The sequence below is a fragment of the Salpingoeca rosetta genome, assembly GCF_000188695.1.
Source record: "Salpingoeca rosetta unplaced genomic scaffold supercont1.7, whole genome shotgun sequence".
Taxonomy (NCBI): Eukaryota; class Choanoflagellata; order Craspedida; family Salpingoecidae; genus Salpingoeca; species Salpingoeca rosetta.
In genome coordinates this window covers 943,571-962,298 of record NW_004754927.1, presented here as the reverse complement: position 1 = coordinate 962,298, position 18,728 = coordinate 943,571, and the positions used below count along the sequence as shown (strand labels likewise).

At 56.5% G+C, this 18,728-nt stretch overlaps 6 protein-coding genes across 6 annotated transcripts in view; 3 read left to right on the top strand and 3 right to left on the bottom strand.

The window, feature by feature from the left end:
• PTSG_11981 (uncharacterized protein) overlaps nucleotides 1-1,118 on the bottom strand; it is a 2,474-nt gene extending 1,356 nt beyond the window's left edge. The window contains exons 1-2 of the mRNA XM_004995764.1: nucleotides 965-1,118; nucleotides 220-596 (exon numbers count right to left, since the gene is read on the bottom strand). Of these exons, the coding sequence (XP_004995821.1) occupies nucleotides 220-596; nucleotides 965-1,090 (503 nt within the window). The 5' untranslated portion in view covers nucleotides 1,091-1,118. The remainder of the gene's footprint in view (nucleotides 1-219; nucleotides 597-964) is intronic.
• A 567-nt stretch (nucleotides 1,119-1,685) lies between these two features.
• PTSG_03236 (uncharacterized protein) lies at nucleotides 1,686-3,011 on the bottom strand (the record flags this gene model as incomplete). The annotated part of the gene is made up of 1 exon (XM_004995763.1): nucleotides 1,686-3,011. One exon carries the CDS (start codon nucleotides 3,009-3,011, stop codon nucleotides 1,893-1,895), a length of 1,119 nt encoding a protein of 372 aa, XP_004995820.1. The 3' UTR covers nucleotides 1,686-1,892.
• A 982-nt stretch (nucleotides 3,012-3,993) lies between these two features.
• On the top strand, nucleotides 3,994-5,638 carry PTSG_03235 (uncharacterized protein; the record flags this gene model as incomplete). The annotated part of the gene is made up of 2 exons (XM_004995762.1): nucleotides 3,994-4,243; nucleotides 4,504-5,638. Exons 1-2 carry the CDS (start codon nucleotides 4,026-4,028, stop codon nucleotides 5,636-5,638), a joined length of 1,353 nt encoding a protein of 450 aa, XP_004995819.1. The 5' UTR covers nucleotides 3,994-4,025.
• Nucleotides 5,639-5,732: 94 nt separating this feature from the next.
• PTSG_03234 (TK/HMTK protein kinase) lies at nucleotides 5,733-11,166 on the bottom strand. Its single transcript, XM_004995761.1, has 12 exons — nucleotides 10,683-11,166; nucleotides 10,032-10,261; nucleotides 9,582-9,753; nucleotides 8,897-9,136; nucleotides 8,445-8,588; nucleotides 8,150-8,231; nucleotides 7,813-7,892; nucleotides 7,489-7,581; nucleotides 7,179-7,303; nucleotides 6,939-7,026; nucleotides 6,575-6,742; nucleotides 5,733-6,377 (listed from the first exon to the last, which is right to left on the bottom strand). The coding sequence occupies exons 1-12, from the start codon at nucleotides 10,956-10,958 to the stop codon at nucleotides 5,964-5,966; spliced, it is 2,112 nt and encodes a 703-aa protein (XP_004995818.1). The 5' UTR covers nucleotides 10,959-11,166; the 3' UTR covers nucleotides 5,733-5,963.
• Nucleotides 11,167-11,457: 291 nt separating this feature from the next.
• Nucleotides 11,458-14,635, top strand: PTSG_03233 (phosphoenolpyruvate carboxykinase). Its single transcript, XM_004995760.1, has 3 exons — nucleotides 11,458-11,847; nucleotides 12,270-12,428; nucleotides 12,723-14,635. Exons 1-3 carry the CDS (start codon nucleotides 11,757-11,759, stop codon nucleotides 14,156-14,158), a joined length of 1,686 nt encoding a protein of 561 aa, XP_004995817.1. The 5' UTR covers nucleotides 11,458-11,756; the 3' UTR covers nucleotides 14,159-14,635.
• A 90-nt stretch (nucleotides 14,636-14,725) lies between these two features.
• Nucleotides 14,726-18,728, top strand: part of PTSG_03232 (uncharacterized protein) — a 17,049-nt gene continuing 13,046 nt past the window's right edge. The window contains exons 1-11 of the mRNA XM_004995759.1: nucleotides 14,726-15,032; nucleotides 15,269-15,319; nucleotides 15,636-15,679; nucleotides 15,892-16,117; nucleotides 16,278-16,396; nucleotides 16,624-16,755; nucleotides 17,049-17,167; nucleotides 17,391-17,461; nucleotides 17,606-17,933; nucleotides 18,209-18,302; nucleotides 18,483-18,528. Coding sequence (XP_004995816.1) covers nucleotides 14,957-15,032; nucleotides 15,269-15,319; nucleotides 15,636-15,679; nucleotides 15,892-16,117; nucleotides 16,278-16,396; nucleotides 16,624-16,755; nucleotides 17,049-17,167; nucleotides 17,391-17,461; nucleotides 17,606-17,933; nucleotides 18,209-18,302; nucleotides 18,483-18,528 — 1,306 coding nt within the window. The 5' untranslated portion in view covers nucleotides 14,726-14,956. The remainder of the gene's footprint in view (nucleotides 15,033-15,268; nucleotides 15,320-15,635; nucleotides 15,680-15,891; nucleotides 16,118-16,277; nucleotides 16,397-16,623; nucleotides 16,756-17,048; nucleotides 17,168-17,390; nucleotides 17,462-17,605; nucleotides 17,934-18,208; nucleotides 18,303-18,482; nucleotides 18,529-18,728) is intronic.

The following is an 18,728-nucleotide window of genomic DNA, read 5'->3' as shown; positions in this document are numbered from 1 at the left end:
AGATAGAGTCTGGAGTAATAATTTCTCGCCTATAGGGATAGCTCGCACAGCCGTGTATGTGTGTGTTGGGATGGGAATAACAAGAGAGGGTTGCGTGAGACACTTGTTTTTCATTTGCGCGCTTGTTTCAAATAAGAACCCCAATCCGCTCCTGAGCTCCGCCGTTTCTAACCTACATTCTGTGCTTTCACACACAAAAACACATTCACAGACACCCACCCCCTGCATTGCTTTGCTTGGTGTAAACCCCGCGGTGGTTCCCGCGGCCTTGCCTGGAGACGAGGCCGATAAAGAAGTTGCGTTTGGCGCCGATTCCTTGTCCAGTACTCCGGGCCCTCAATTTCGAGCCACAGCATGCCGTAGGTGCCCGGATTGGCGTTGCCGGGCTTGATTTTGTATTTGGGGAGGTTGGCGACCATGGCGTCGATCTGGCCGGCCGGGTTGCCGCATGTGGGGCAAGGGAAGAAGTAGATGTCCACGTTTCCATGCCCCCATCCCAAGCATTGTAGATGGTGTGCGGGCAGTTGGGGTCCGGGTGGCCCGTCAACATAAAGCAGCGAATGACACCAAAGCTGTCCCTGTTGTATTTCAGGCTTCTGTGGGTGTGTGTGTGTGTGTGTGTGTGTGTGTGTGTGTGTGTGTGTGTGTGTGTGTGTGTGTGTGTGTGTGTTTGGGAGGGGGTGGGGGTGAGAGATGGGAGAGGGAATGTCCAGCGTGTGTGCAGTGGGTCGTGAGAGTGTACGTGTGTACGTGTGGGGAATTGAGGGCAGCACGAGTGAATACAGGTGGTCTGGTGGTAGATCACGCATGAAGCGAACCACACACACACAACCTACACACACACACACACACACACACACACACACACACACACACACACACACACACACACACACACACACACGCACAACCTACACACACACACACACGCACAACACACACACATACACACACGTGCACTCACGCTCCAGGCGTTCTCGTAGGTCTGTTGGGAGACGTCCACGCCATAGGTGGCCTCAGCGCCCATCGGGCACAGCGCCACGGCGACAAGAGCAGCGCACACCACTGCAGCAAACGCAAACACCTTCATCTTTGGCAAGCAAGCAAGTCAGTGTTGTTTGGAGAAGGGAAACTGCGTTGTTTGTGTTGCTGTGTGGGAACTTTTGCCTCACAAAACAGCACAACCCTGAATTCAGTCGATCGTCCAGCCGCGCACAATTTGAACGCGTTGCTGCGTTGTTGTTGTTGTTGTTGTTGTTGTTGTTTGGCGCGCGTTGCTGTTCTTTCTGCGTCTGCTGAGACACAACATGTCTCGTTGCTCCCCCGCTTCAGCATTCCCGTTCTCTCCCTCTCTCCTTCACACGCACGAACACGCCAGCTACGCGCCAACTACACGCCAACTACACGCCAACTACACGCCAACTGTGTGCTGTCACATCACATCATGAGTCGTCTAGTCTCACTAGCTCACTGACACTGACTGCACGCACACTTCAGCACTTCGTTTTCTGTATGTCGTTTTGTATGGGAAACATGAGCCAGTCAAGTTTCATCAAAACGGCGCGCGCATCGACAACCACCACCATCACTGGGTCGCTTGACACGCAAGCCGAGAAGCGAAACAAAGCCGCCAACCACTCCTCCAATGAACAAACATCACAGCCCACAGCAACACAAACCGCTGATCTTGCAAGATTTAAGAGGGAAGAAGGCATGCAAGCACGCACATAGCACAAAGGGCAACAAGAGAGGCAGGGGGACAACGTGCCTCAACACCAGCATAGGAATGGGACATCAACAACAACGCGGGAGTAGGTACAAACCACTGCGTGCACTCTCGCACACAAACACACACAAACACTCACAAACATTCACGAAACATTCAGATGCCTTTAGGCGTGGTCCGCCTCGGCTGGCGTGTTGTTCGTCGGGAGGACGGTTTGCTGGCGCTTCTTCGTTGCGTAGAAGGCGCCGCCAACAACAACGCCGACAAGCAGCAGCGCGCCAACAACGATGCCTGCAATGGCACCGGCGGAGAGGCCAGACCCGTTGGCGCCAGAGGCGGACGAGTCCGTGTTGCCGCTGGGATCGCCCTGCGCCACGTCATCGCAGCCGCCGTAGGCGTTGTTGCACTTGGTGGTCGTCGTGTAGGCAGGTGGCTGGGTCGTGTACTTGGGCGGCTGGGTCGTGTAGACTGGGGGCTGCGTGGTGTAGACAGGTGGCTTTGTCGTGTACTTGGGTGGTTGCGTCGTGTAGACGGGGGGCTGGGTGGTGTACTGTGGCTGCGTCGTGTACTGTGGTGGCTGGGTGGTGTACTGGGGTGGCTGGGTGGTGTACCTGGGGTAGGCGGGCCGCGTGGTGTAAGCTGGTGGCTGCGTCGTGTACTGTGGTGGTTGAGTCGTGTAGGCCGGCGCCTCAGTTGTGTACTGCGGTGGTTGTGTGGTGTAAGCGGGAGGCTTGGTGGTGTATGCAGGGGGCTGCGTGGTGTACTGTGGAGGCTGTGTGGTGTACTGTGGAGGCTGTGTGGTGTAAGCGGGCGCTTCCGTGGTGTAGGCGGGAGGCTTGGTGGTGTATGCCTTCGTGGTGGTGGTGTACGCCTTGGTTGTTGTGTAGGCCTTGGTTGTGGTGTAGGACGGGGCCTCGGTTGTGGTCTTGGGAGCATATGGGTTCTTCTCCGTGGTGTAAGCCGGTGCCTCTGTCGTGGTGGTGTACGCCTTTGTGGTTGTGTAAGCCGGCGCTTCAGTCGTAGTGGTGTAGGCCTTTGTGGTTGTGTACGCAGGTGCCTCCGTCGTGGTGGTGTAGGCCTTGGTTGTCGTGTAAGCGGGTGCCTCAGTGGTTGTGGTGTAAGCCTTGGTTGCGGTGTACGCAGGTGCCTCAGTGGTTGTGGTGTAGGCCTTCTCCGTCGTCGTGTACGGGTTGTATGCAGGTATGTCCTTTCCTGCTTGCATTGCAGCCGCTGCGTGCAAGAGCATCAGGCACGCGGCGGCGACCGCAAACGCGTGCAGCCGCATCTTGTCGGTCGTGCGCGAAGAGGTGTGCGAAGAGGCGTGCGCGGGGAACCGAGGAACGCTCGCTCAAAGACGAGGAGGTGGTCAGTTGCGGTGAAGGTCACGCACAGTGTGTGGGCCTGGTCCTGGGCTTGGAGGTGCTTGGCGTTTCCTCTTGAGGTCTGGTGGTGAGTCGCAATGCTGGGTGCAGATGAAAAATGAACTCGCCATCACCTCGACCTTCACAAATAGGGCGAGAGCGCTGCGCTGCAGCCGGCTCGCTCAAACCCCCGTGCAACGGCAAGCAGTTATGCCTGCAAGCTCGGTGATCTGGGAGGCGGGAGGGACAAGGGTGCGTGCACTCCATCCCTTGCATGTTCGTGTGCATGTTCACGCCAGCACGAACATGCACGCATGCGTGTGTATTGTGTGTGCCTCTGCACGTATGTGCGTGTTCATGGGAGCCGTGCTGCGCTGGGTGCTGCGCTGGGTGCTGCGTTGCGGCGCAGTACGTGGAGGGGATGTGTGCTGCGATACTGCGATGCCGCAGCGATGCAGCGGTGCGTGCAGGGGTGGCAGGTGTGCGTCGCATCAAAGAATAGCCCGGTGCGTGCACGCCACGCACATCATGCGCACGTCGTGGTGCCTCACAATGCCTCACCTATTCCTGTCCTTACAGACACGCCACGCCATCACCATCACCCTCATCATGAGCATGCTCGCCATGATCATGTAACTGCACTGCACTTGTCGTGCTGTTGCTGCTCCTTCTTTCAGGCCGATGAAGCAGTGCTTGTAGTTGTGCGTGCCAAATACACACACACACACATGCACGCACACATGCACGCACACATGCACGCACACATGCACACACACAGCTACCTGCGCGTGCATGTCAAAGGCAGGGTGTTCATCCCCGCTCCTCGCCGTTTGTTCGTGCAAGCAAACAAGCGGTTCGTGCCGTCTTGGGGAAAACTGAAGTCAGTCGCCACCATTTCCGCCGTTATTTCGAAAACACACAGCCAACAAGCACACACGATGAACGGTTCATCTTGGCAGTGCAGTGGGGACGAGGACTTGGTGGATCTGGACTTGGCAGGCACGGTGCTGTTGCGTGCTCTGGCCCTGCAGGACGTCCACCACGAACTAGCAGCCTTGGCAAGACGGCCAGTGTCATCGTATTTTCGCGTCACGTTGCTGCATGACATTCCCGCCTTTACACAGTCCACTGCAGACGTTGGTAGTGGTGTTCGCAGGTGTGTTTGTTGTGTTTGTTGTGTTGTGCTGTGTTTGCTGTGCTTGTGGTGCTTTGCTACGTTCTTGTTTCTGCTTTTTGTTGGTTGCAAGCGTCTGCAAAGCCCACACTGCAACTGCCGCTGGTGTTTGTGTGTGTATGTGTGTATTTGTGGTACATGTCGTGTCATATTTTGGACACCAGTCGCTTGCTTACACGCCCACCTTTTCCACACCTCCTTCGTTTTCCACCAACACGCACACACACGCACACTGCGAGCAGAACGGCAAGGCGGCGTGTGCATGAGTTGTTGCTGTGGGCGCAGGATGAAGTGTGCGAGCGTCCACACGTGGACGGCATGAGCTTCCACATGAAGGGCCGCATCGCACATCAGGCAGCCCATCATTTTCTGACGCTGTTTGTGCTTCGCCTCCTCGTGTATGTGGAATCGCACAAGGGGACCGCGCCCCTGCGACGCCGCCCGCGCGTCCCTCTGCACACGCAGTCCTACAGCCACAGGAGAAGCAACAACCTGCTCCTGGCAGATCTCTTTGAGCAGCTCAAGGCCACTGTGGACAAGCTCTCCTTTCCTGCGACGTTGGATGACGGAGGCTCCCAGCCGCACGCCACGTCGCCGGGACCACAGGAGCAAGCTCGGCAACGCAGTGTCCAATTTGCTTCTTGGCCAGAAATGATTCGAACCCCGAGGCAGACGGCCTCCCTCGGGCCAGGCCCCTCTGCATCTTCATTCTCCCCGCATAAGCAGGCTCCAGTACAAGAACCAGCACGGGGGCAACTCCCACGCAGATCAGGCACACGGCCCGTGTTTCGCGAGGGCACGCAGGAACAAGAATACTCTCAACAACAGCGACGCGCATCGCCCCCATGTTCACCATCACCGCAGTCGCCCTCCCTGTCGCCGGCGCACCTGATGTCGTCGTGGACGCCGGTGCAGCCAACGTCGCCACTCGCCTGGTCCACGTCCTCGTCTGCGTCCGACAACTCCATATTGTCGACAACGCCCTTGCCGTCGCCATGGCAGCAGCGGTCGCACCGTCGCCGCACACCAATGAGCACCGCACCCTCACACGCTCCTGCGCCAAGGAGTCATTCCACACAACACCCCCAACACTCACGCCCAAGGCAGCGGAAACAGCAGCAGGGGCATACACAACAGCAACAGCGCTGGCCAGCGCACACGCACCAGTCACCACCCTCACCATCATGGTCGTCGTCATCATCATCTCTATCAGACCCAGAAGAACAGCAAGAAGAAGCACACCAACAGGGGGCACAACAGGGCGAGGCAACAATGGAGGATATGCCATCACCGCGTGGACCGCGTGTGCCGCAGCCCGCAGCGCAACTCCTGCTTCGTTACGTCTCCCACGCTCTCAACCCTCCACCACCTTCATGAGCTGTGTGTGTGTGTGTGTGTGTGTGTGTGTGTGTGTGTGTGTGTGTGTGTGTGTGTGTGTGTGTGTGTGTGTGTGTGTGTGAAGACTGCGGGTGTATTTATGATGCAACTCAATGTTTATGAGGGCTCACTTCAACCGGGGTCGGTCGTGTCACCCAGGTGGCAACGTTGTATGAACAATGAAACAAAGTGATAATTAGTGACAAGCAATGCGGCGCAAGAAGCACAAGGATCAAAACCACTCAGGGGCAGGAAGTTTCACACGCAAAGAAATGACAGACAGACAGACAGACAGACAGACACACACACACACGCTTGTGTGACGTCAGGGAGAGGGTGGGCGCTGCTGTTGGTGCAGCTGCTGTTGGTGCTTGAAGGATTTTCCCATGGTGCGCGAGAAGACAACGCGTCCAAGATCGCGATCAGCGTCAGGCGTCTCCGTCCTCTTCTTTGCATCCAGCAGCAGCTGTGTGACCTCCTTGAACGTGGGCCGGCGCTCCGCCTTCTTGTGCCAGCAGCGCATCAGCACATCCCACAGCGGCTCTGAGCACACACGCGGCTGCTCAAGTCGTCGCCCCTCCCTCACTTCGCGCGCAACCTGGAGGAAGTGCACGTCGCTGTACGGCTTGCCGCCCTGTGTGCAGATCTCCCACACGGTGACAGCAAACGCCCACGTGTCGCTCTTCTCGGACAGGCGGTGCTCGTCAAACGCCTCAACAGCAAGCCACCGCGTCGCAACCTGCATATGGAAGTGGGGGGGGGGGGTGATGCAGGAGCGGAAAGCATGCATGTGGTTCAGCGGAGAGGACAGGCAGAGAGGCAAGCGACCAGCTACCCGGACAGACAGACAGACAGACACAGACACACAGACACACAGACACACAGACACACAAAGCATGCAAAACACGAAGCACAAAGCATCCACCCTTTCCGAACCTTTGGCAGCTCTTTGACGACAATGGAGGTTTTGCCCTCTGGAAGGCGGCGGCACATGCCAAAGTCGGCAATCTTGACCTCATTTCGGGCGCCAAGGAGCATGTTGCGGGCAGCAATGTCGAGGTGTAGCAGCCGCTTCTCAAGCAGATACGACAGGCCGGCAAGGATCTGGGAGGGGCGAGGAATGAGAGGGGAGGAGGGACGAAGGTGAGAAGGGAAGCGGGACAGAGGATACCCAACACACACGCACACACACACACACACACGCACGCACACACACACACGCACACACACGCACACACGCACACACATACACACACACACACACACACGCACACCCACACAGACACACACACACACACACCTGGAGGGAATAGTGGAAGACTTCTGGGAGTTTGATGTTGACGCGTCGCTCGAGGCCAACCCGGAGAACGTAATCAAGATCGCCGTAGCTGGTGGTGGTGTTGACGAAAGGGGGTGGGGTGTGGCAGGAGGGGGCAGGATGGGTGGAGGGAGTCAGGATAAAAGTGAACAGGGGGGGGGGGAGGGTGTGTGTGATGTATTGACATAGTGATGACCAACGTGTTTGTGGTTCAGCACTTACGGAACGAGTTCTTCGATGAGTAGCCAGGGCTGCTGCTGCAGACACAGGCCCTCGAGCCGGACGATGTTGGGATGCGCCAGTTCGGACAGAATCTCTGCTTCCCGCACAAAGTCAATCATGTGCAACTTCACGCGCACGTCGAATGAAGCGGAGAAAGGGAGATACGAAAGCGACAAGGCAACAGCGGCACACGGCGTGAGCAAACCAGAATTGTTGGATGAGGATGCAGCGAAATCAAGGGCAGAACAGTGACAATAACAGCGACGACAGCCACCACGCACACGTGTGTCCAAACCACCTTCCCTCTTACCTTTGATGCGCCCTGGCGAAGCGCTTTCACTGCGCGAATGTGCGGCGTCGGCACTCCTGGCAGCTGGTGCTCAACCTCAAACACAACACCAAACTGGCGTGTTTGTGTGCGTGAGTGAGTGAATGCGTGAGTATGCGCAATGTGAGTGTGTGCGAGTGAATGCAAAAGAGGAAGCAGCCTTGGTTGTTGGAACAAGTAACAGCACGCCACCGTGCACACAAGCTCGCGCGTGCATCCCCCTCTGCCCACACTTTGCTCAAACAAATCCATTGCCTGTGTGCGCAATCCTCCCCCCCCCATCCTCCAAGCAGCCACACGACCGACCTGCCCAGCGCCGATGGGCCGCAACATGTGGATTTCGTCTCGATCAACTTCAAGTCGCGACAACGCACCGGTCAGCTCGCCTGCCACCATGCAACGGGTCACGCGGTGGTAATGGGTGGTGGTGGTGGTGATGGAATAGAGGCGGTGGGTGTGATGGGAGGGGTGAGCGCAAAGTGGCGACGGTGGTACCGTGGTACGTGGCCTGCGGACCAAAAGTGGCATTGTCGGTGTCACACGGACAAAGCATGCGACACACGGGAAGATGCGAGCAGCACAAGGCACGCGTGCACCACCGCAGATGACAATGCCCTCGCTCTCACGACCGACAGAACTGGACCTTTTGTGCGCGCGACGGGCATGAACGGCTGACCGCCCTGAAGCGCGTCCATCTTGTTGCTTGCCTCCACCGCTTTGCCAACCTGGAAAGAGGGGGGGGGGGAGGGTTCATAACATGGGTAGGCATGATGTTCGACATGTCAACGTCGCTGTGAAGACGCAGCCAGACAGACAGCCAGCCAGACAGACAGACAAACATGCACACAGACAGACAGACAGACAGACAGACAGACACAGACACAGACACAGATGCAGACATATACACATACACAAAGATACACGCATCATGCGCTCACGTTTGCCGCGAGCTCGCGGGCGTCCTGTGCGTTTCGGGTGAAGAACATGTGGCAGGAGATGCTCTGGAGGTGGGCGTCGCACGACACAAACGCAAACGCGCGATCCTCCTTGCCCATGCACACGTGGCCCCACAGCTTCACCTCCTGTTTGCATGTGTGTGTGATGGTGTGATGGTGTGAGTGTATGTATGTGTGTATGTGTGTATGTGTGAATGTGTGTGCGAGGGAAAGTGTATGGCCCGGGGAATGGGGTTGTGGCAACGAGGAGGGTGTGGAATAGCGTGTTGCTGTGGTGAAGGGGCCAGAAGGGGCGCTCTGCAGGCGACAATCACCGCAACACGAAGCACAAACAGCACACAGACAGACAAAACACAACCCAACACAATAACACCACAAACACACCACAAACGATCAACAAACAGCAAGGTACACGTGCAGCAGCAGCAGCAGACCTTGATGTAATGGAACAAGAACTCCTCCTTGCTCTTGCTGTCGACGACGCGAATACCCTCCATCGACGCAATCAGGATGACGTGTTGCGCCTCGTTGTTCTTGATGCGGCGAATGGAAGACTTGCGACGCGTGAGCGACTTGACAGAGCCCTGCTTCTCCCGCTGGAGTTTGCCGAGGTGTGTGTCGATGATGAGCTGCAGGTGGTCGCAGTCGTCCTTGTACGCGTCCGCCAGCTCAACCTGCAGTGCCGGCAGCAGCAGAGCGGCACGCGTGCGAGGCGAAGAGGGGGGAGAGCAGAGGGAGCAGTGGGAGGAGATGGTGTTAGTGAGGAGTTGCGCAATGCCTTGAGCACTATGTGTGTGTGTGTGTGGGGGGGGGGGGAGCGGTAGGCGGTAGGTGGAGGAGGAGGAGGATGCGTGGGCGGACAACGGGGGCAGCATGCAGATAAACACACGTGCGCATGGAAAAGGAGTTGTGACACAGCCACATGGAGACTGTCAGACAGACAGAGAGAGGCGGACAGAGACACACACAGACACACAGACACACAGACACAGACAGACAGACAGACAGACAGACAGACAGACAGACAGACACACACACACACACAGACACACAGACACACAGACACACAGACACACACACACACACACACACACACACACACACACACACGGTGCAAACCTGCGTGAGGGGTGCAGAGGAGATGTAGTCGAGCTCTGCAATGGCGACGGTTGCGCCGTAGAGCGACTCAATCTGCTTGCGAATTCCGGTTGCCTCCTCCCCTTCGTCCTCAAATCCAAAGTCCACCGACCGCATGTCGTCGTCTTCGTCGTCGTCCACAACAGAAGACGAGCTGCATGCACGTGCACATGCGTGTTGTTGCGATGGATGTGAGAAGAGTCATAGCGAACGCACTGCTGGCATGGCACAGACACCCGCAGCGAAACAAGCAAAAAACTAAAACAAAAACAAAACAAAAGCAGCAGCAGCAGCAGCAGCAGCAGCAGCAGTCGCAAGAATAACAATGCGTTCTTCTCAGCAGCCACAACATCATCATCCTCAGCTGAAGTAGCAACATTACACTAGCACCATCACCACCCCAAGCAGCAGCATTACTATCGATCGACTCACCCGAGCTCAGAGAAGGACCGGCGCTTGGCTTGGGTGCACAGCTGTGTGGTGTGGTTGAGGAATTTCGAGGCGAGGGTCTTGTCTCGGAACTTGATGATGTGGCAGTAGAAGAGGCCGAGACGCGGGTAGTGGGAGAGGTATGCAACGCGCTTCGCATCGGAGGGGTCCAGGCACACGTGGGTGATGGTCTTCAGAGTCTCAAACGCCAAGATCTCCTGATCATCTTCCAGCTAGTGCAAGAAGGGTGTTTTGGGTAAGTGAGGGGGGGGGGGTGTGGAGGGAGAGTGGGCGTATTGCACGAGGAGAGAATGAAATGTGTGTGATAACGTGTTGTGTGTGTGCTGTGTGTGCTGTGTGTGCTGTGTGTGCTGTGTGTGGTGTGTGGGCTTGCATTATTGTTCCTGACATGAACCTGCAAGCGCGGTTTGTGACACACATATACAGGCACAGATACAGGCATAAATACAGACACGCAGGCAGACACGCAGACACAAAGATGGACACACATAGACATCGACATCGACAGACACACAGACACACAGACACACAGACACACAGACACACACATAGACATAGACATGGACACACCCAACCACCCACCCACCCACACACACACACACACGCGCGCGCGCACACATTCTCTCCCTTCACCTTGAGGCCTGCGAGGGAGACGGTGACGATGACGCGGCGGTTGTCCTCCTTGCGCTTCTTGAGCTTCTTGACGGTGTTGGTGACCACCTGCCCACCGACGATGGACCAGAGCGTGGAGCCGATGGTGGCTGCGGCGACGGGCTCGGCGCCTTTGTACACGGCGTGGTAGGAGCGCGTGTACTGGCGCTCCACAATGTCCATGGCCCTGTGCGGATGTACCTGCGAAGATAGCAGCTCGTACGCAAGTCGCTGCTCCTCACTCTCAAACGCAGACATGATGTACTGCTGGTGTGTGGTTGCTGTGTGGTCGATGTGTGGTTGGAGGTGCGGTGGATGTGTGGTTGGAGGTGCTTACGCTGGCTCAAGCAGCCGCTTTGTTGTTGCTTGCTTGCTTCTTGTCTTGCTTGTGTTGTTTGTTTTCCCCACCACGAGCGCATTACATGTGTTTGCCTGTCGCATGTCGCACAGACCCTGTGGTAAACGCGCTCAACTCGTTTAAAGTCTGAAGTTGCGACATCATGAAAGGTCCAAGTCTTCCGTTCGTTGCGTTTCTCTCTTTTTTTCGCGAGTCGTACAAAAACATGGCAAATATTCGGAGAGTGCATTGCTTCAGAGCCATTCATTCCGTTGCATCGTGTCCCACAACGAACAAGCGAGCAGAAACAACAAGCAAAAGCAAACGCGCTCTGAGAAGAAGGTATTGCTCAAGCAACCCACCCATGTGTCTTGCTTCTGCTTGCTTGCTTGTGGCTGACGTGGGGGTTTTTCCTTGTGCGCTTTGGCTTTGTGGTTTTTTTTGCGTGCTGTGGCTGCGTGTGCGTGTGTGCCTTACTCAACCTCCATTTTCTCCGCGCCCTTGCCGCATCACCTTTCTGTCTGCTTTGATCTCCCCAAGTGCACCACCACCTGTTCACGCACACACCCGGCACCGTGACGACGCTTTCTGTGCTAGTTCGCTCCCTTAGGATCAGTGCCAGAGCAGCTCGCGGGCTCCCCTCTGCCTCCTGCTCTTCGTCGCGTGCATTTCCGCACCTCGCCTCCACCCCTATCTCTTTGCGCACCAACGCCTCCAAGATGCCTCCCGTTCTCGAGCCCCTTGGCCCTGTGCACGCCGCCTACAGGGATACCCAGAAGGACGCCCCGTACGAGACCAGCGCCGTCTCTGGTCAGTGAACAACAGCAAGCAGCAGCTGCGGCTGCTGCTACTGCCTTGGCCTTTTTTTTCTTCATTTGCTTGGTTTGTTGGTTCTTTCTTTTCTCGTTTCCCATCTATCTTCTTGTCTCCGCCTACCCTTGCTTCTTTCCATGCATGCATATGTGCGTGCCTGCCTCTCCCTGCACTTCTCCTTCCACGTCTCTCTGTCTGTCTCTGTCGCCAAGCCAACTCTCCTTCACAACAGACAGCATCATCCGGCGTCAACCATCATTGCCTCACCCACTTTGCTTGTCTTTCTTCGCCACTGCACCAACTTTTCGGGGTTTTCGATTGCGCAATCGATCCGTTTGGTTTTTTGGTTGGCCTTGCCTTCGGTACACTTCGCTTCCCCTACCAAACCACCACCACCACCACCACCACCACCACCACAGACTGCTCCGTCAACCCTTCCAACCACACGCTGGACAACCATGGCATCGGCAACGTGCACCAGGAGCACTGGAACCTGCCCACGGCTGCCCTGTACGAGCACGCCGTCCACCGTGGTGAAGGCCACATTGTTCACCTTGGGCCCCTCTGCGTCCGCACTGGTGTGTGCGTGTGTCGTTTTTGTTGCCTGTTATATGCATGCATGCATGCTTGCATGTCGTGTTGCCTGTTGTTGTGTGTGTTATATTGTTGTGATCGTGATCGTGTGTGTGTGTGTGATATTGTGTGTGTGTGTGTGTGTGTGTGTTTGAGGCAAGTAGCCGCGCTTCTCACTGATGCGCTCCTCACTGATGCACATCATGCTTGCACATCGTCACCCAATTCACCCAATTCCCACCATCACCTCAACACGCTCACGCCTCGTCCCTTCCGTTTCCTTGCCCTGTTTCATGCAGGCAAGCACACTGGCCGTGCTGCTGGCGACAAGTACTTTGTGCGCGAGCCCACCTCTGAGAAGAACATTGCCTGGGGCGATGTGAACCAGGAAATGTCCGAGGAGGCCTTCAACTGGCTGCATCGCAAGTGCATCGCCTACCTGCAGAACCGCACCGTGTACGTCATGGACGTGCTTGCCGGCCACGACCCCAAGACGCAGATGCCCGTGCGCATCGTCACCGAGACGGCGTGGCACGCCCTCTTTGCCCGCACCATGTTCGTGCGCCCCACGGACGAGGCCCTCAAGACCCACGTGCCCAAGTTTACCGTCATCCACTGCCCCGGCCTCAAGGCCGACCCGGCCCACGACGGCACCAAGTCGTCCACCTTCATCTCCCTGCACATGGGCAAGGGCCTGGCCGTGATTGGCGGCACCCACTACGCCGGCGAGATGAAGAAGTGCATCTTCACCGTCATGAACTACTACCTCCCGCTCAAGGGCATCATGACCATGCACGCCGCCGCCAACGTCGGCGACGACGACCGCACGGCCATCTTCTTTGGCCTCTCCGGCACGGGCAAGACCACGCTCAGCGCAGACGAGTCGCGCAAGCTCATTGGCGACGACGAGCACATCTGGTCCGATGAGGGCGTCGCCAACATTGAGGGCGGCTGCTACGCCAAGGTCATCCGCCTCTCCGCCCAGGCCGAGCCCACCATCTGGCACACCACCCGCCAGTTTGGCACCGTCCTGGAGAACGTCATCATGCACCCGGTCACCCGCACGCTCGACCTCAGCGACAACTCCATCACGGAGAACACCCGCGCCGCCTACCCGCTGCAGTTTGTGCCCAACCGCCAGGCCTCTGGCTGCGGCGGCCACCCGGCCAACGTCATCATGCTCACCTGCGACGCCTTTGGCGTGCTCCCGCCCATCTCCCGCCTCACCCCGGCCCAGGCCGAGTACTGGTTCCTCCTCGGCTACACCGCCAAGGTGGCCGGCACGGAGCTCGGCGTCACCAAGCCCACCGCCACCTTCAGCGCCTGCTTCGGCCTGCCATTCATGCCGCTGCACCCGACCGTCTACGCCAAGCTCCTGCGCGAGAAGATGGAGAAGCACAACGTCAGCGTGTGGCTCCTCAACACGGGCTGGTCTGGCGGCCCATACGGCGTTGGCGAGCGCTTCAGCATCAAGCACACCCGTTCCATGCTTGCCGCCGCCCTCGACGACAAGCTGCAGGACGTGCCCCTGAAGAAGCACGAGACGTTCAACCTCAACATGCCCACCTCCTGCCCCGGTGTGCCCGAGGACGTGCTTGACCCCCGCAACACGTGGTCCGACGCCGCCGCCTACGAGAAGCAGGCCAACGAGCTGGCTGCCCTCTGCGTCGAGGGCTTCAAGCCCTTCGTCGACGCCGTCACCCCAGACGTCCTCGAGACCGCCCCCAGGGCTTAAGCCAAACTCTCACTCACACACGCACACGTACACCCGCATGCGTGTGTATGCATGTGTGCATGTGTGTGTAGAGTTGCCGTGATGTGCGTGACACATGACATTGAAAATGTTGTGGTGTGACACGACCTTTATGGCATTTCGTTTCGTAGGTGTTGGTCGCTTCTTGTTGTGTGTATGTTTTGTCGTGCGATGTTGCCTGGATGAATCGCCCTGCCATGAGTTTCCCTTGCTTGTGGTAGTGGCACACAACAACAACAACAACAACAACAACAGCATCAGAGTCTTTGTTGTTTTGTTTGCATGTTCTTGTTTGCATGTTATGTTACAACTGTGTGTATGTATGTATTGTAGCGGTTACACCCATCACCCCTTTTGTCTTCCGCATCCCTTGCTTGCTCCATCGTCGTCAATAAAGCACACACACACACCACCAACACGAAACGAGACAAGTGAATGTGTGTGTGTGTGTGTGTGTGTTGTTTGCAGTTGCGTTGTCAAGCAAGAAGAGACTGCACCATATCCGCCTCGGCTCGGGACGGTTTCTTGTTGCGACACCATAAATTGAAATTCCTCGTTTCCAACGCCAACAAACCAACCAACCAACCAAAAACGGCTGACACGCAGGACAGCAGCAGCGACCTTGTTGCATTGAGCATTGATGTTGTGAGAGACCTGCCAGCTTCCAACACACACACACACACACACACACACACACACACACACACACACACGTATACACACACGTATACACACACATACACGTAGCTCCTCTTTGCTGCACGATCAGCAGCGGTAGAGATGGAGCCACACATCCCCACACGCGTAGTGGATCGCATCCAGGTGTCGCGAAACAAGTTCAGCTTCTCAAGCGCAGGTGCGGTGCACATGTGTGCGTGTGTGCGTGTATGTGCGTGTGTGTGCGTGTGTGCGTGTGTGCGTGTGTGCGTGTGTGCGTGTGTGCGTGTGTGCGTGTGTGTCTGTGTGTGCCTGGTCACATTGCACTACAACAGCTGCTCAATCTCCAAATATCGTACAACCCACGCAACCTGGCTCATCATCATCCATCGATCTTTGAACCTGCTGTTTACTGTGATCTGTTCGCACTCGCAGCCCCACCTCCCAGCTTCCTGCAAAAGTCCTCTGGCCGGAGGCATCACAGAGGTGAGCGCATTCGTGTGTGTATGTGTGTGTATGTGTGTGTGTTTTGTGTGTGTGTGTGTGTTTTGTGTGTGTGTGTGTTTTGTGTGTGTGTATGTGCATGTGTGCGTATGCGTGTGTGTTTTGTGTGTGTGAGCATGCGTGGATACGCTCACGCTTGTCTTGGACTGAGCGGCCATCCTGCCTCTCCCGCTTTCCGATCACTGATGCTGTGACACGCCGAAGGTTGTTCCCACACACACACACACATTCAGCATCCACTGAGTCATCGCCTATTGCTCTGCCGGTATTCCACTCACGCACTCGTGCACTGAAACAGATGAATCACCACAGCTGTATGACTCCCATGTTCCTCGCGGCTTGGTACGATCACAGTCATATGAATGCACTTGACTGGCCTTCTCGAGCCTCAACACTGTTGGTCTTAACACACACACGCACACGCACACACACATACACACACACACACGCACGCACACAAATTGCACACACACACACAAATCGCACACACACATGCATGCACAAACTCACACACGCACACACACACACAAATTGCACACACGCACACTGAACAGAGGAAGACAACGGTGCCACAGATGCTCAACAGGGATGGAAGGTTGCCGCCGTATGATCCCCTGAGTGACCCCCACCTCTCCGATTACTTTGCGCGCAAGTTCGGCTGGACAGCGGCGGTGGAGCCGCCACGCAAGCGGCCCATGCCATATGGCTCCGGGCCCACATCCGCTACATCTGCTCGGCGCCGTGGCGGTCCCGCCTACCCGGCATCCTCCTCCTCCACAGGTAGTGTTGCGTTGGTGTGGTCGGTGTTGCGGGGTGTGCAGGTGTGCTTGCATCAGTGTGGCGTTGCAGATCTGGGGCTTGCAGTTGTGCATAATGTTTGACCATCTCCTCACACATGGTCACGTGCGTGCGTGCATCGGTTCTCCTGACATGAAAACAGGTACAAGACGGGGGAGGCCACACGCGCACCGGGGCACAAAGGGCGCTGGTCGGCCAACCGTCACCTACAGCGTTGAACTGCACACATCATCCCAGTCAAGCAAAGCCAGCAAATCAGAGGTGTGCGTGTGTGTGTGCGTATGTGTGTGTGTGTGTACGTATGTGTGTGTGCGTGTGTGTGTACGTGCGTGCGTGTGTGTACGTGCGTGTGTGCGTGTGCACAGGTGTATTGTTCTGTATGCTTGTGGTGCGGTGGTTCTTGAACGCTCGCGTTCCCCGTTCCTGGTTGCACACTTGTCCTCACGTTGCAAACAAACTTGCTCTTGTCCTGCACCCATGACGGACAGAAATCCATTCGGCTGATTGGCACAAAGGGCAAGTCTGACAAGGTGCGGCTGGCGGGACCGGGTGTCCACTTCAAAGCTGGCAGCAAAGACAAATTCCAGATCACCTGCCCCTCCGTGGGACAGCTCACAAAGGTGTGAATAAATGCGTATGTGTGTATGTGCGTGCATGTGTGTATGTGTGTGCATGTGTGTATGTGCGTGTATGTGTGTGTTTGTGTGTGTATGTGTGTGTATGTGTGTGTGTGTGCTTTCATGCATGTGCTGGTGTTCGTGCGTGCAACTGTTTGGCATGCATGCACTTGTGTGTCCGCCAGGGCGCTGCTGGTTGCAGGCTACTCGTGTGAGCAACTGCCAGGAATTGCACGACAATGTTCGCGTCCTCACCCCAGCTTTGTACCTCCTTGCCTACACGCCGCTACCTTTAGGTCGTGCTTGAGAACCACTGTCAGCACAAGAAGGAAGCGTGGAACGTGGGCCAAGTTGTGGTGAAGCGAAAGAGCAACAAGCCAAAGACATGGCGCATCCCAGCCCGCTGCTGGCTCAGGTGATTTCACAGGCAGACACACATGCTTGCATGCACGCGCTTCTATGCACCAGTATGAATCTCAGGCAGGAGCCTTCAGCACAACCACAGACACCCATGCAATCTCGTTCATGCTTGCTTAAGTTACACACACCCCACTCTACTCACCGCCCTCTGTTTACCGTTCCCTGACTCTCCCTCCCTGCACCTTTCTCTCCCTCCAATTGCGACCTTACTTGTTCAGCCAATTTCACGGCGACGGAAAAACGAAGCGGACACTCCACGTGTCTGAGGGCGGCGGCGGTGACGGCTCATGTACGCCAACACGCGGTGTGATGGTGTGATGGTGTGGGGTTCACTTGCATGTGCATGCGCATGTACACTTCTGCTCGGTTTGTTGGGTTCTTGGGCACAGGCCCTCCTTTCTTTGCGCTCACGTCACCTGTCGTGTATGCACAGCGACATACGATGTGGAGGTTTACACGGGTGACAAGTTTGGCGCCGGCACGGACGCGCGTGTGTATGTGACGCTGATCGGGGACAAAGGAACCTCACCCCGCATCGAGCTGACGGGCAAAGGCGACCTGTTTGAGCGAGCACAGACAGACAGATTCACCATCGACACGCCTCGACTTGGCAAGCTGAAGCAGTGCCATGTTGAGCACGACAACTCGGGCATCTCGCCAGGCTGGCTGCTCGATCGCATTGTCGTCACGCACGCGCGTACGGGAAGCCGCTACGTGTTTCCTTGCAACGACTGGCTCTCACGCAAGAACGGCCTGTTCAAGTCAGTTGAGGGTTTGCTCCCCGTATTGTTGTGTGTGTATATATGTGTGTGTGTGTGTGTGTGCGTGCGTGCGTGTGCGTGTGTGTGTTTACGTATGTGTGTGTGTGTTTACGTATGTGTGTGTGTGTGTGCGTGCGTGCACATCTGGCGCTTGCTGTTGATGCCGCTGTGCACGCTCTGTGCACGCGTGTGATGCTCAGCACCCCCAATCTCACGGCACTGCATCTCATCTGCACATGTGCACATCGTCAATGCCGCGTCGCGTTTGAAAACAGAGAGCTCTCGCCAGACAAGTCGTCCGGTTCGCGTGCGGGCATGACCGATTACGTCATCCACACATACACGGGCGATCGACGTGGCGCCGGCACAGTGCGTAAACACGTCCTCTGTGGCTGTGCTTGTGCTTGTATTTTTGGTTTTGGTTTTGGTTGCGTGTGTATGTGTGTACGTGCGTATGTGCATGCATGCGCTCTCATGTGGTTGTGGTTGTGCATCATTTTTCTTGCTTTGCTGACTCATGCCGTTGTTTCGATGGAATACGCCTGACAGGATGCAACCGTTTCAATCATTCTCTTTGGAGAAAACGGCCAGACAGGTATACACAGAGCGCCCTGTTGCGTTGGCACTCCCTCGCATGACATCGTGCGCACCTCATGAACTGTCCTTCGATTCCACCAAGCACACACACACACACACACACACACACACACACGACACACACACACACACACACACACACACACACACACACACACACACACACACACACACACACGACACACACACACACACACA

Bases quoted from the DNA above. Each gene is read 5' to 3' on its own strand.
- PTSG_03233 (XM_004995760.1), top strand. From the start codon at position 11,757: ATGCCTCCCGTTCTCGAGCCCCTTGGCCCTGTGCACGCCGCCTACAGG. The intron at 11,848-12,269 runs GTCAGTGAACAA...CCACCACCACAG, and splicing joins CGAGACCAGCGCCGTCTCTG to ACTGCTCCGTCAACCCTTCC. The intron at 12,429-12,722 runs GTGTGTGCGTGT...TGTTTCATGCAG, and splicing joins GCCCCTCTGCGTCCGCACTG to GCAAGCACACTGGCCGTGCT.
- PTSG_03234 (XM_004995761.1), bottom strand. From the start codon at position 10,958: ATGTCTGCGTTTGAGAGTGAGGAGCAGCGACTTGCGTACGAGCTGCTA. The intron at 10,262-10,682 runs GTGAAGGGAGAG...TTCTTGCACTAG, and splicing joins TCTCCCTCGCAGGCCTCAAG to CTGGAAGATGATCAGGAGAT. The intron at 8,589-8,896 runs GTCTGCTGCTGC...ACATGCAAACAG, and splicing joins TCTTGTTCCATTACATCAAG to GAGGTGAAGCTGTGGGGCCA.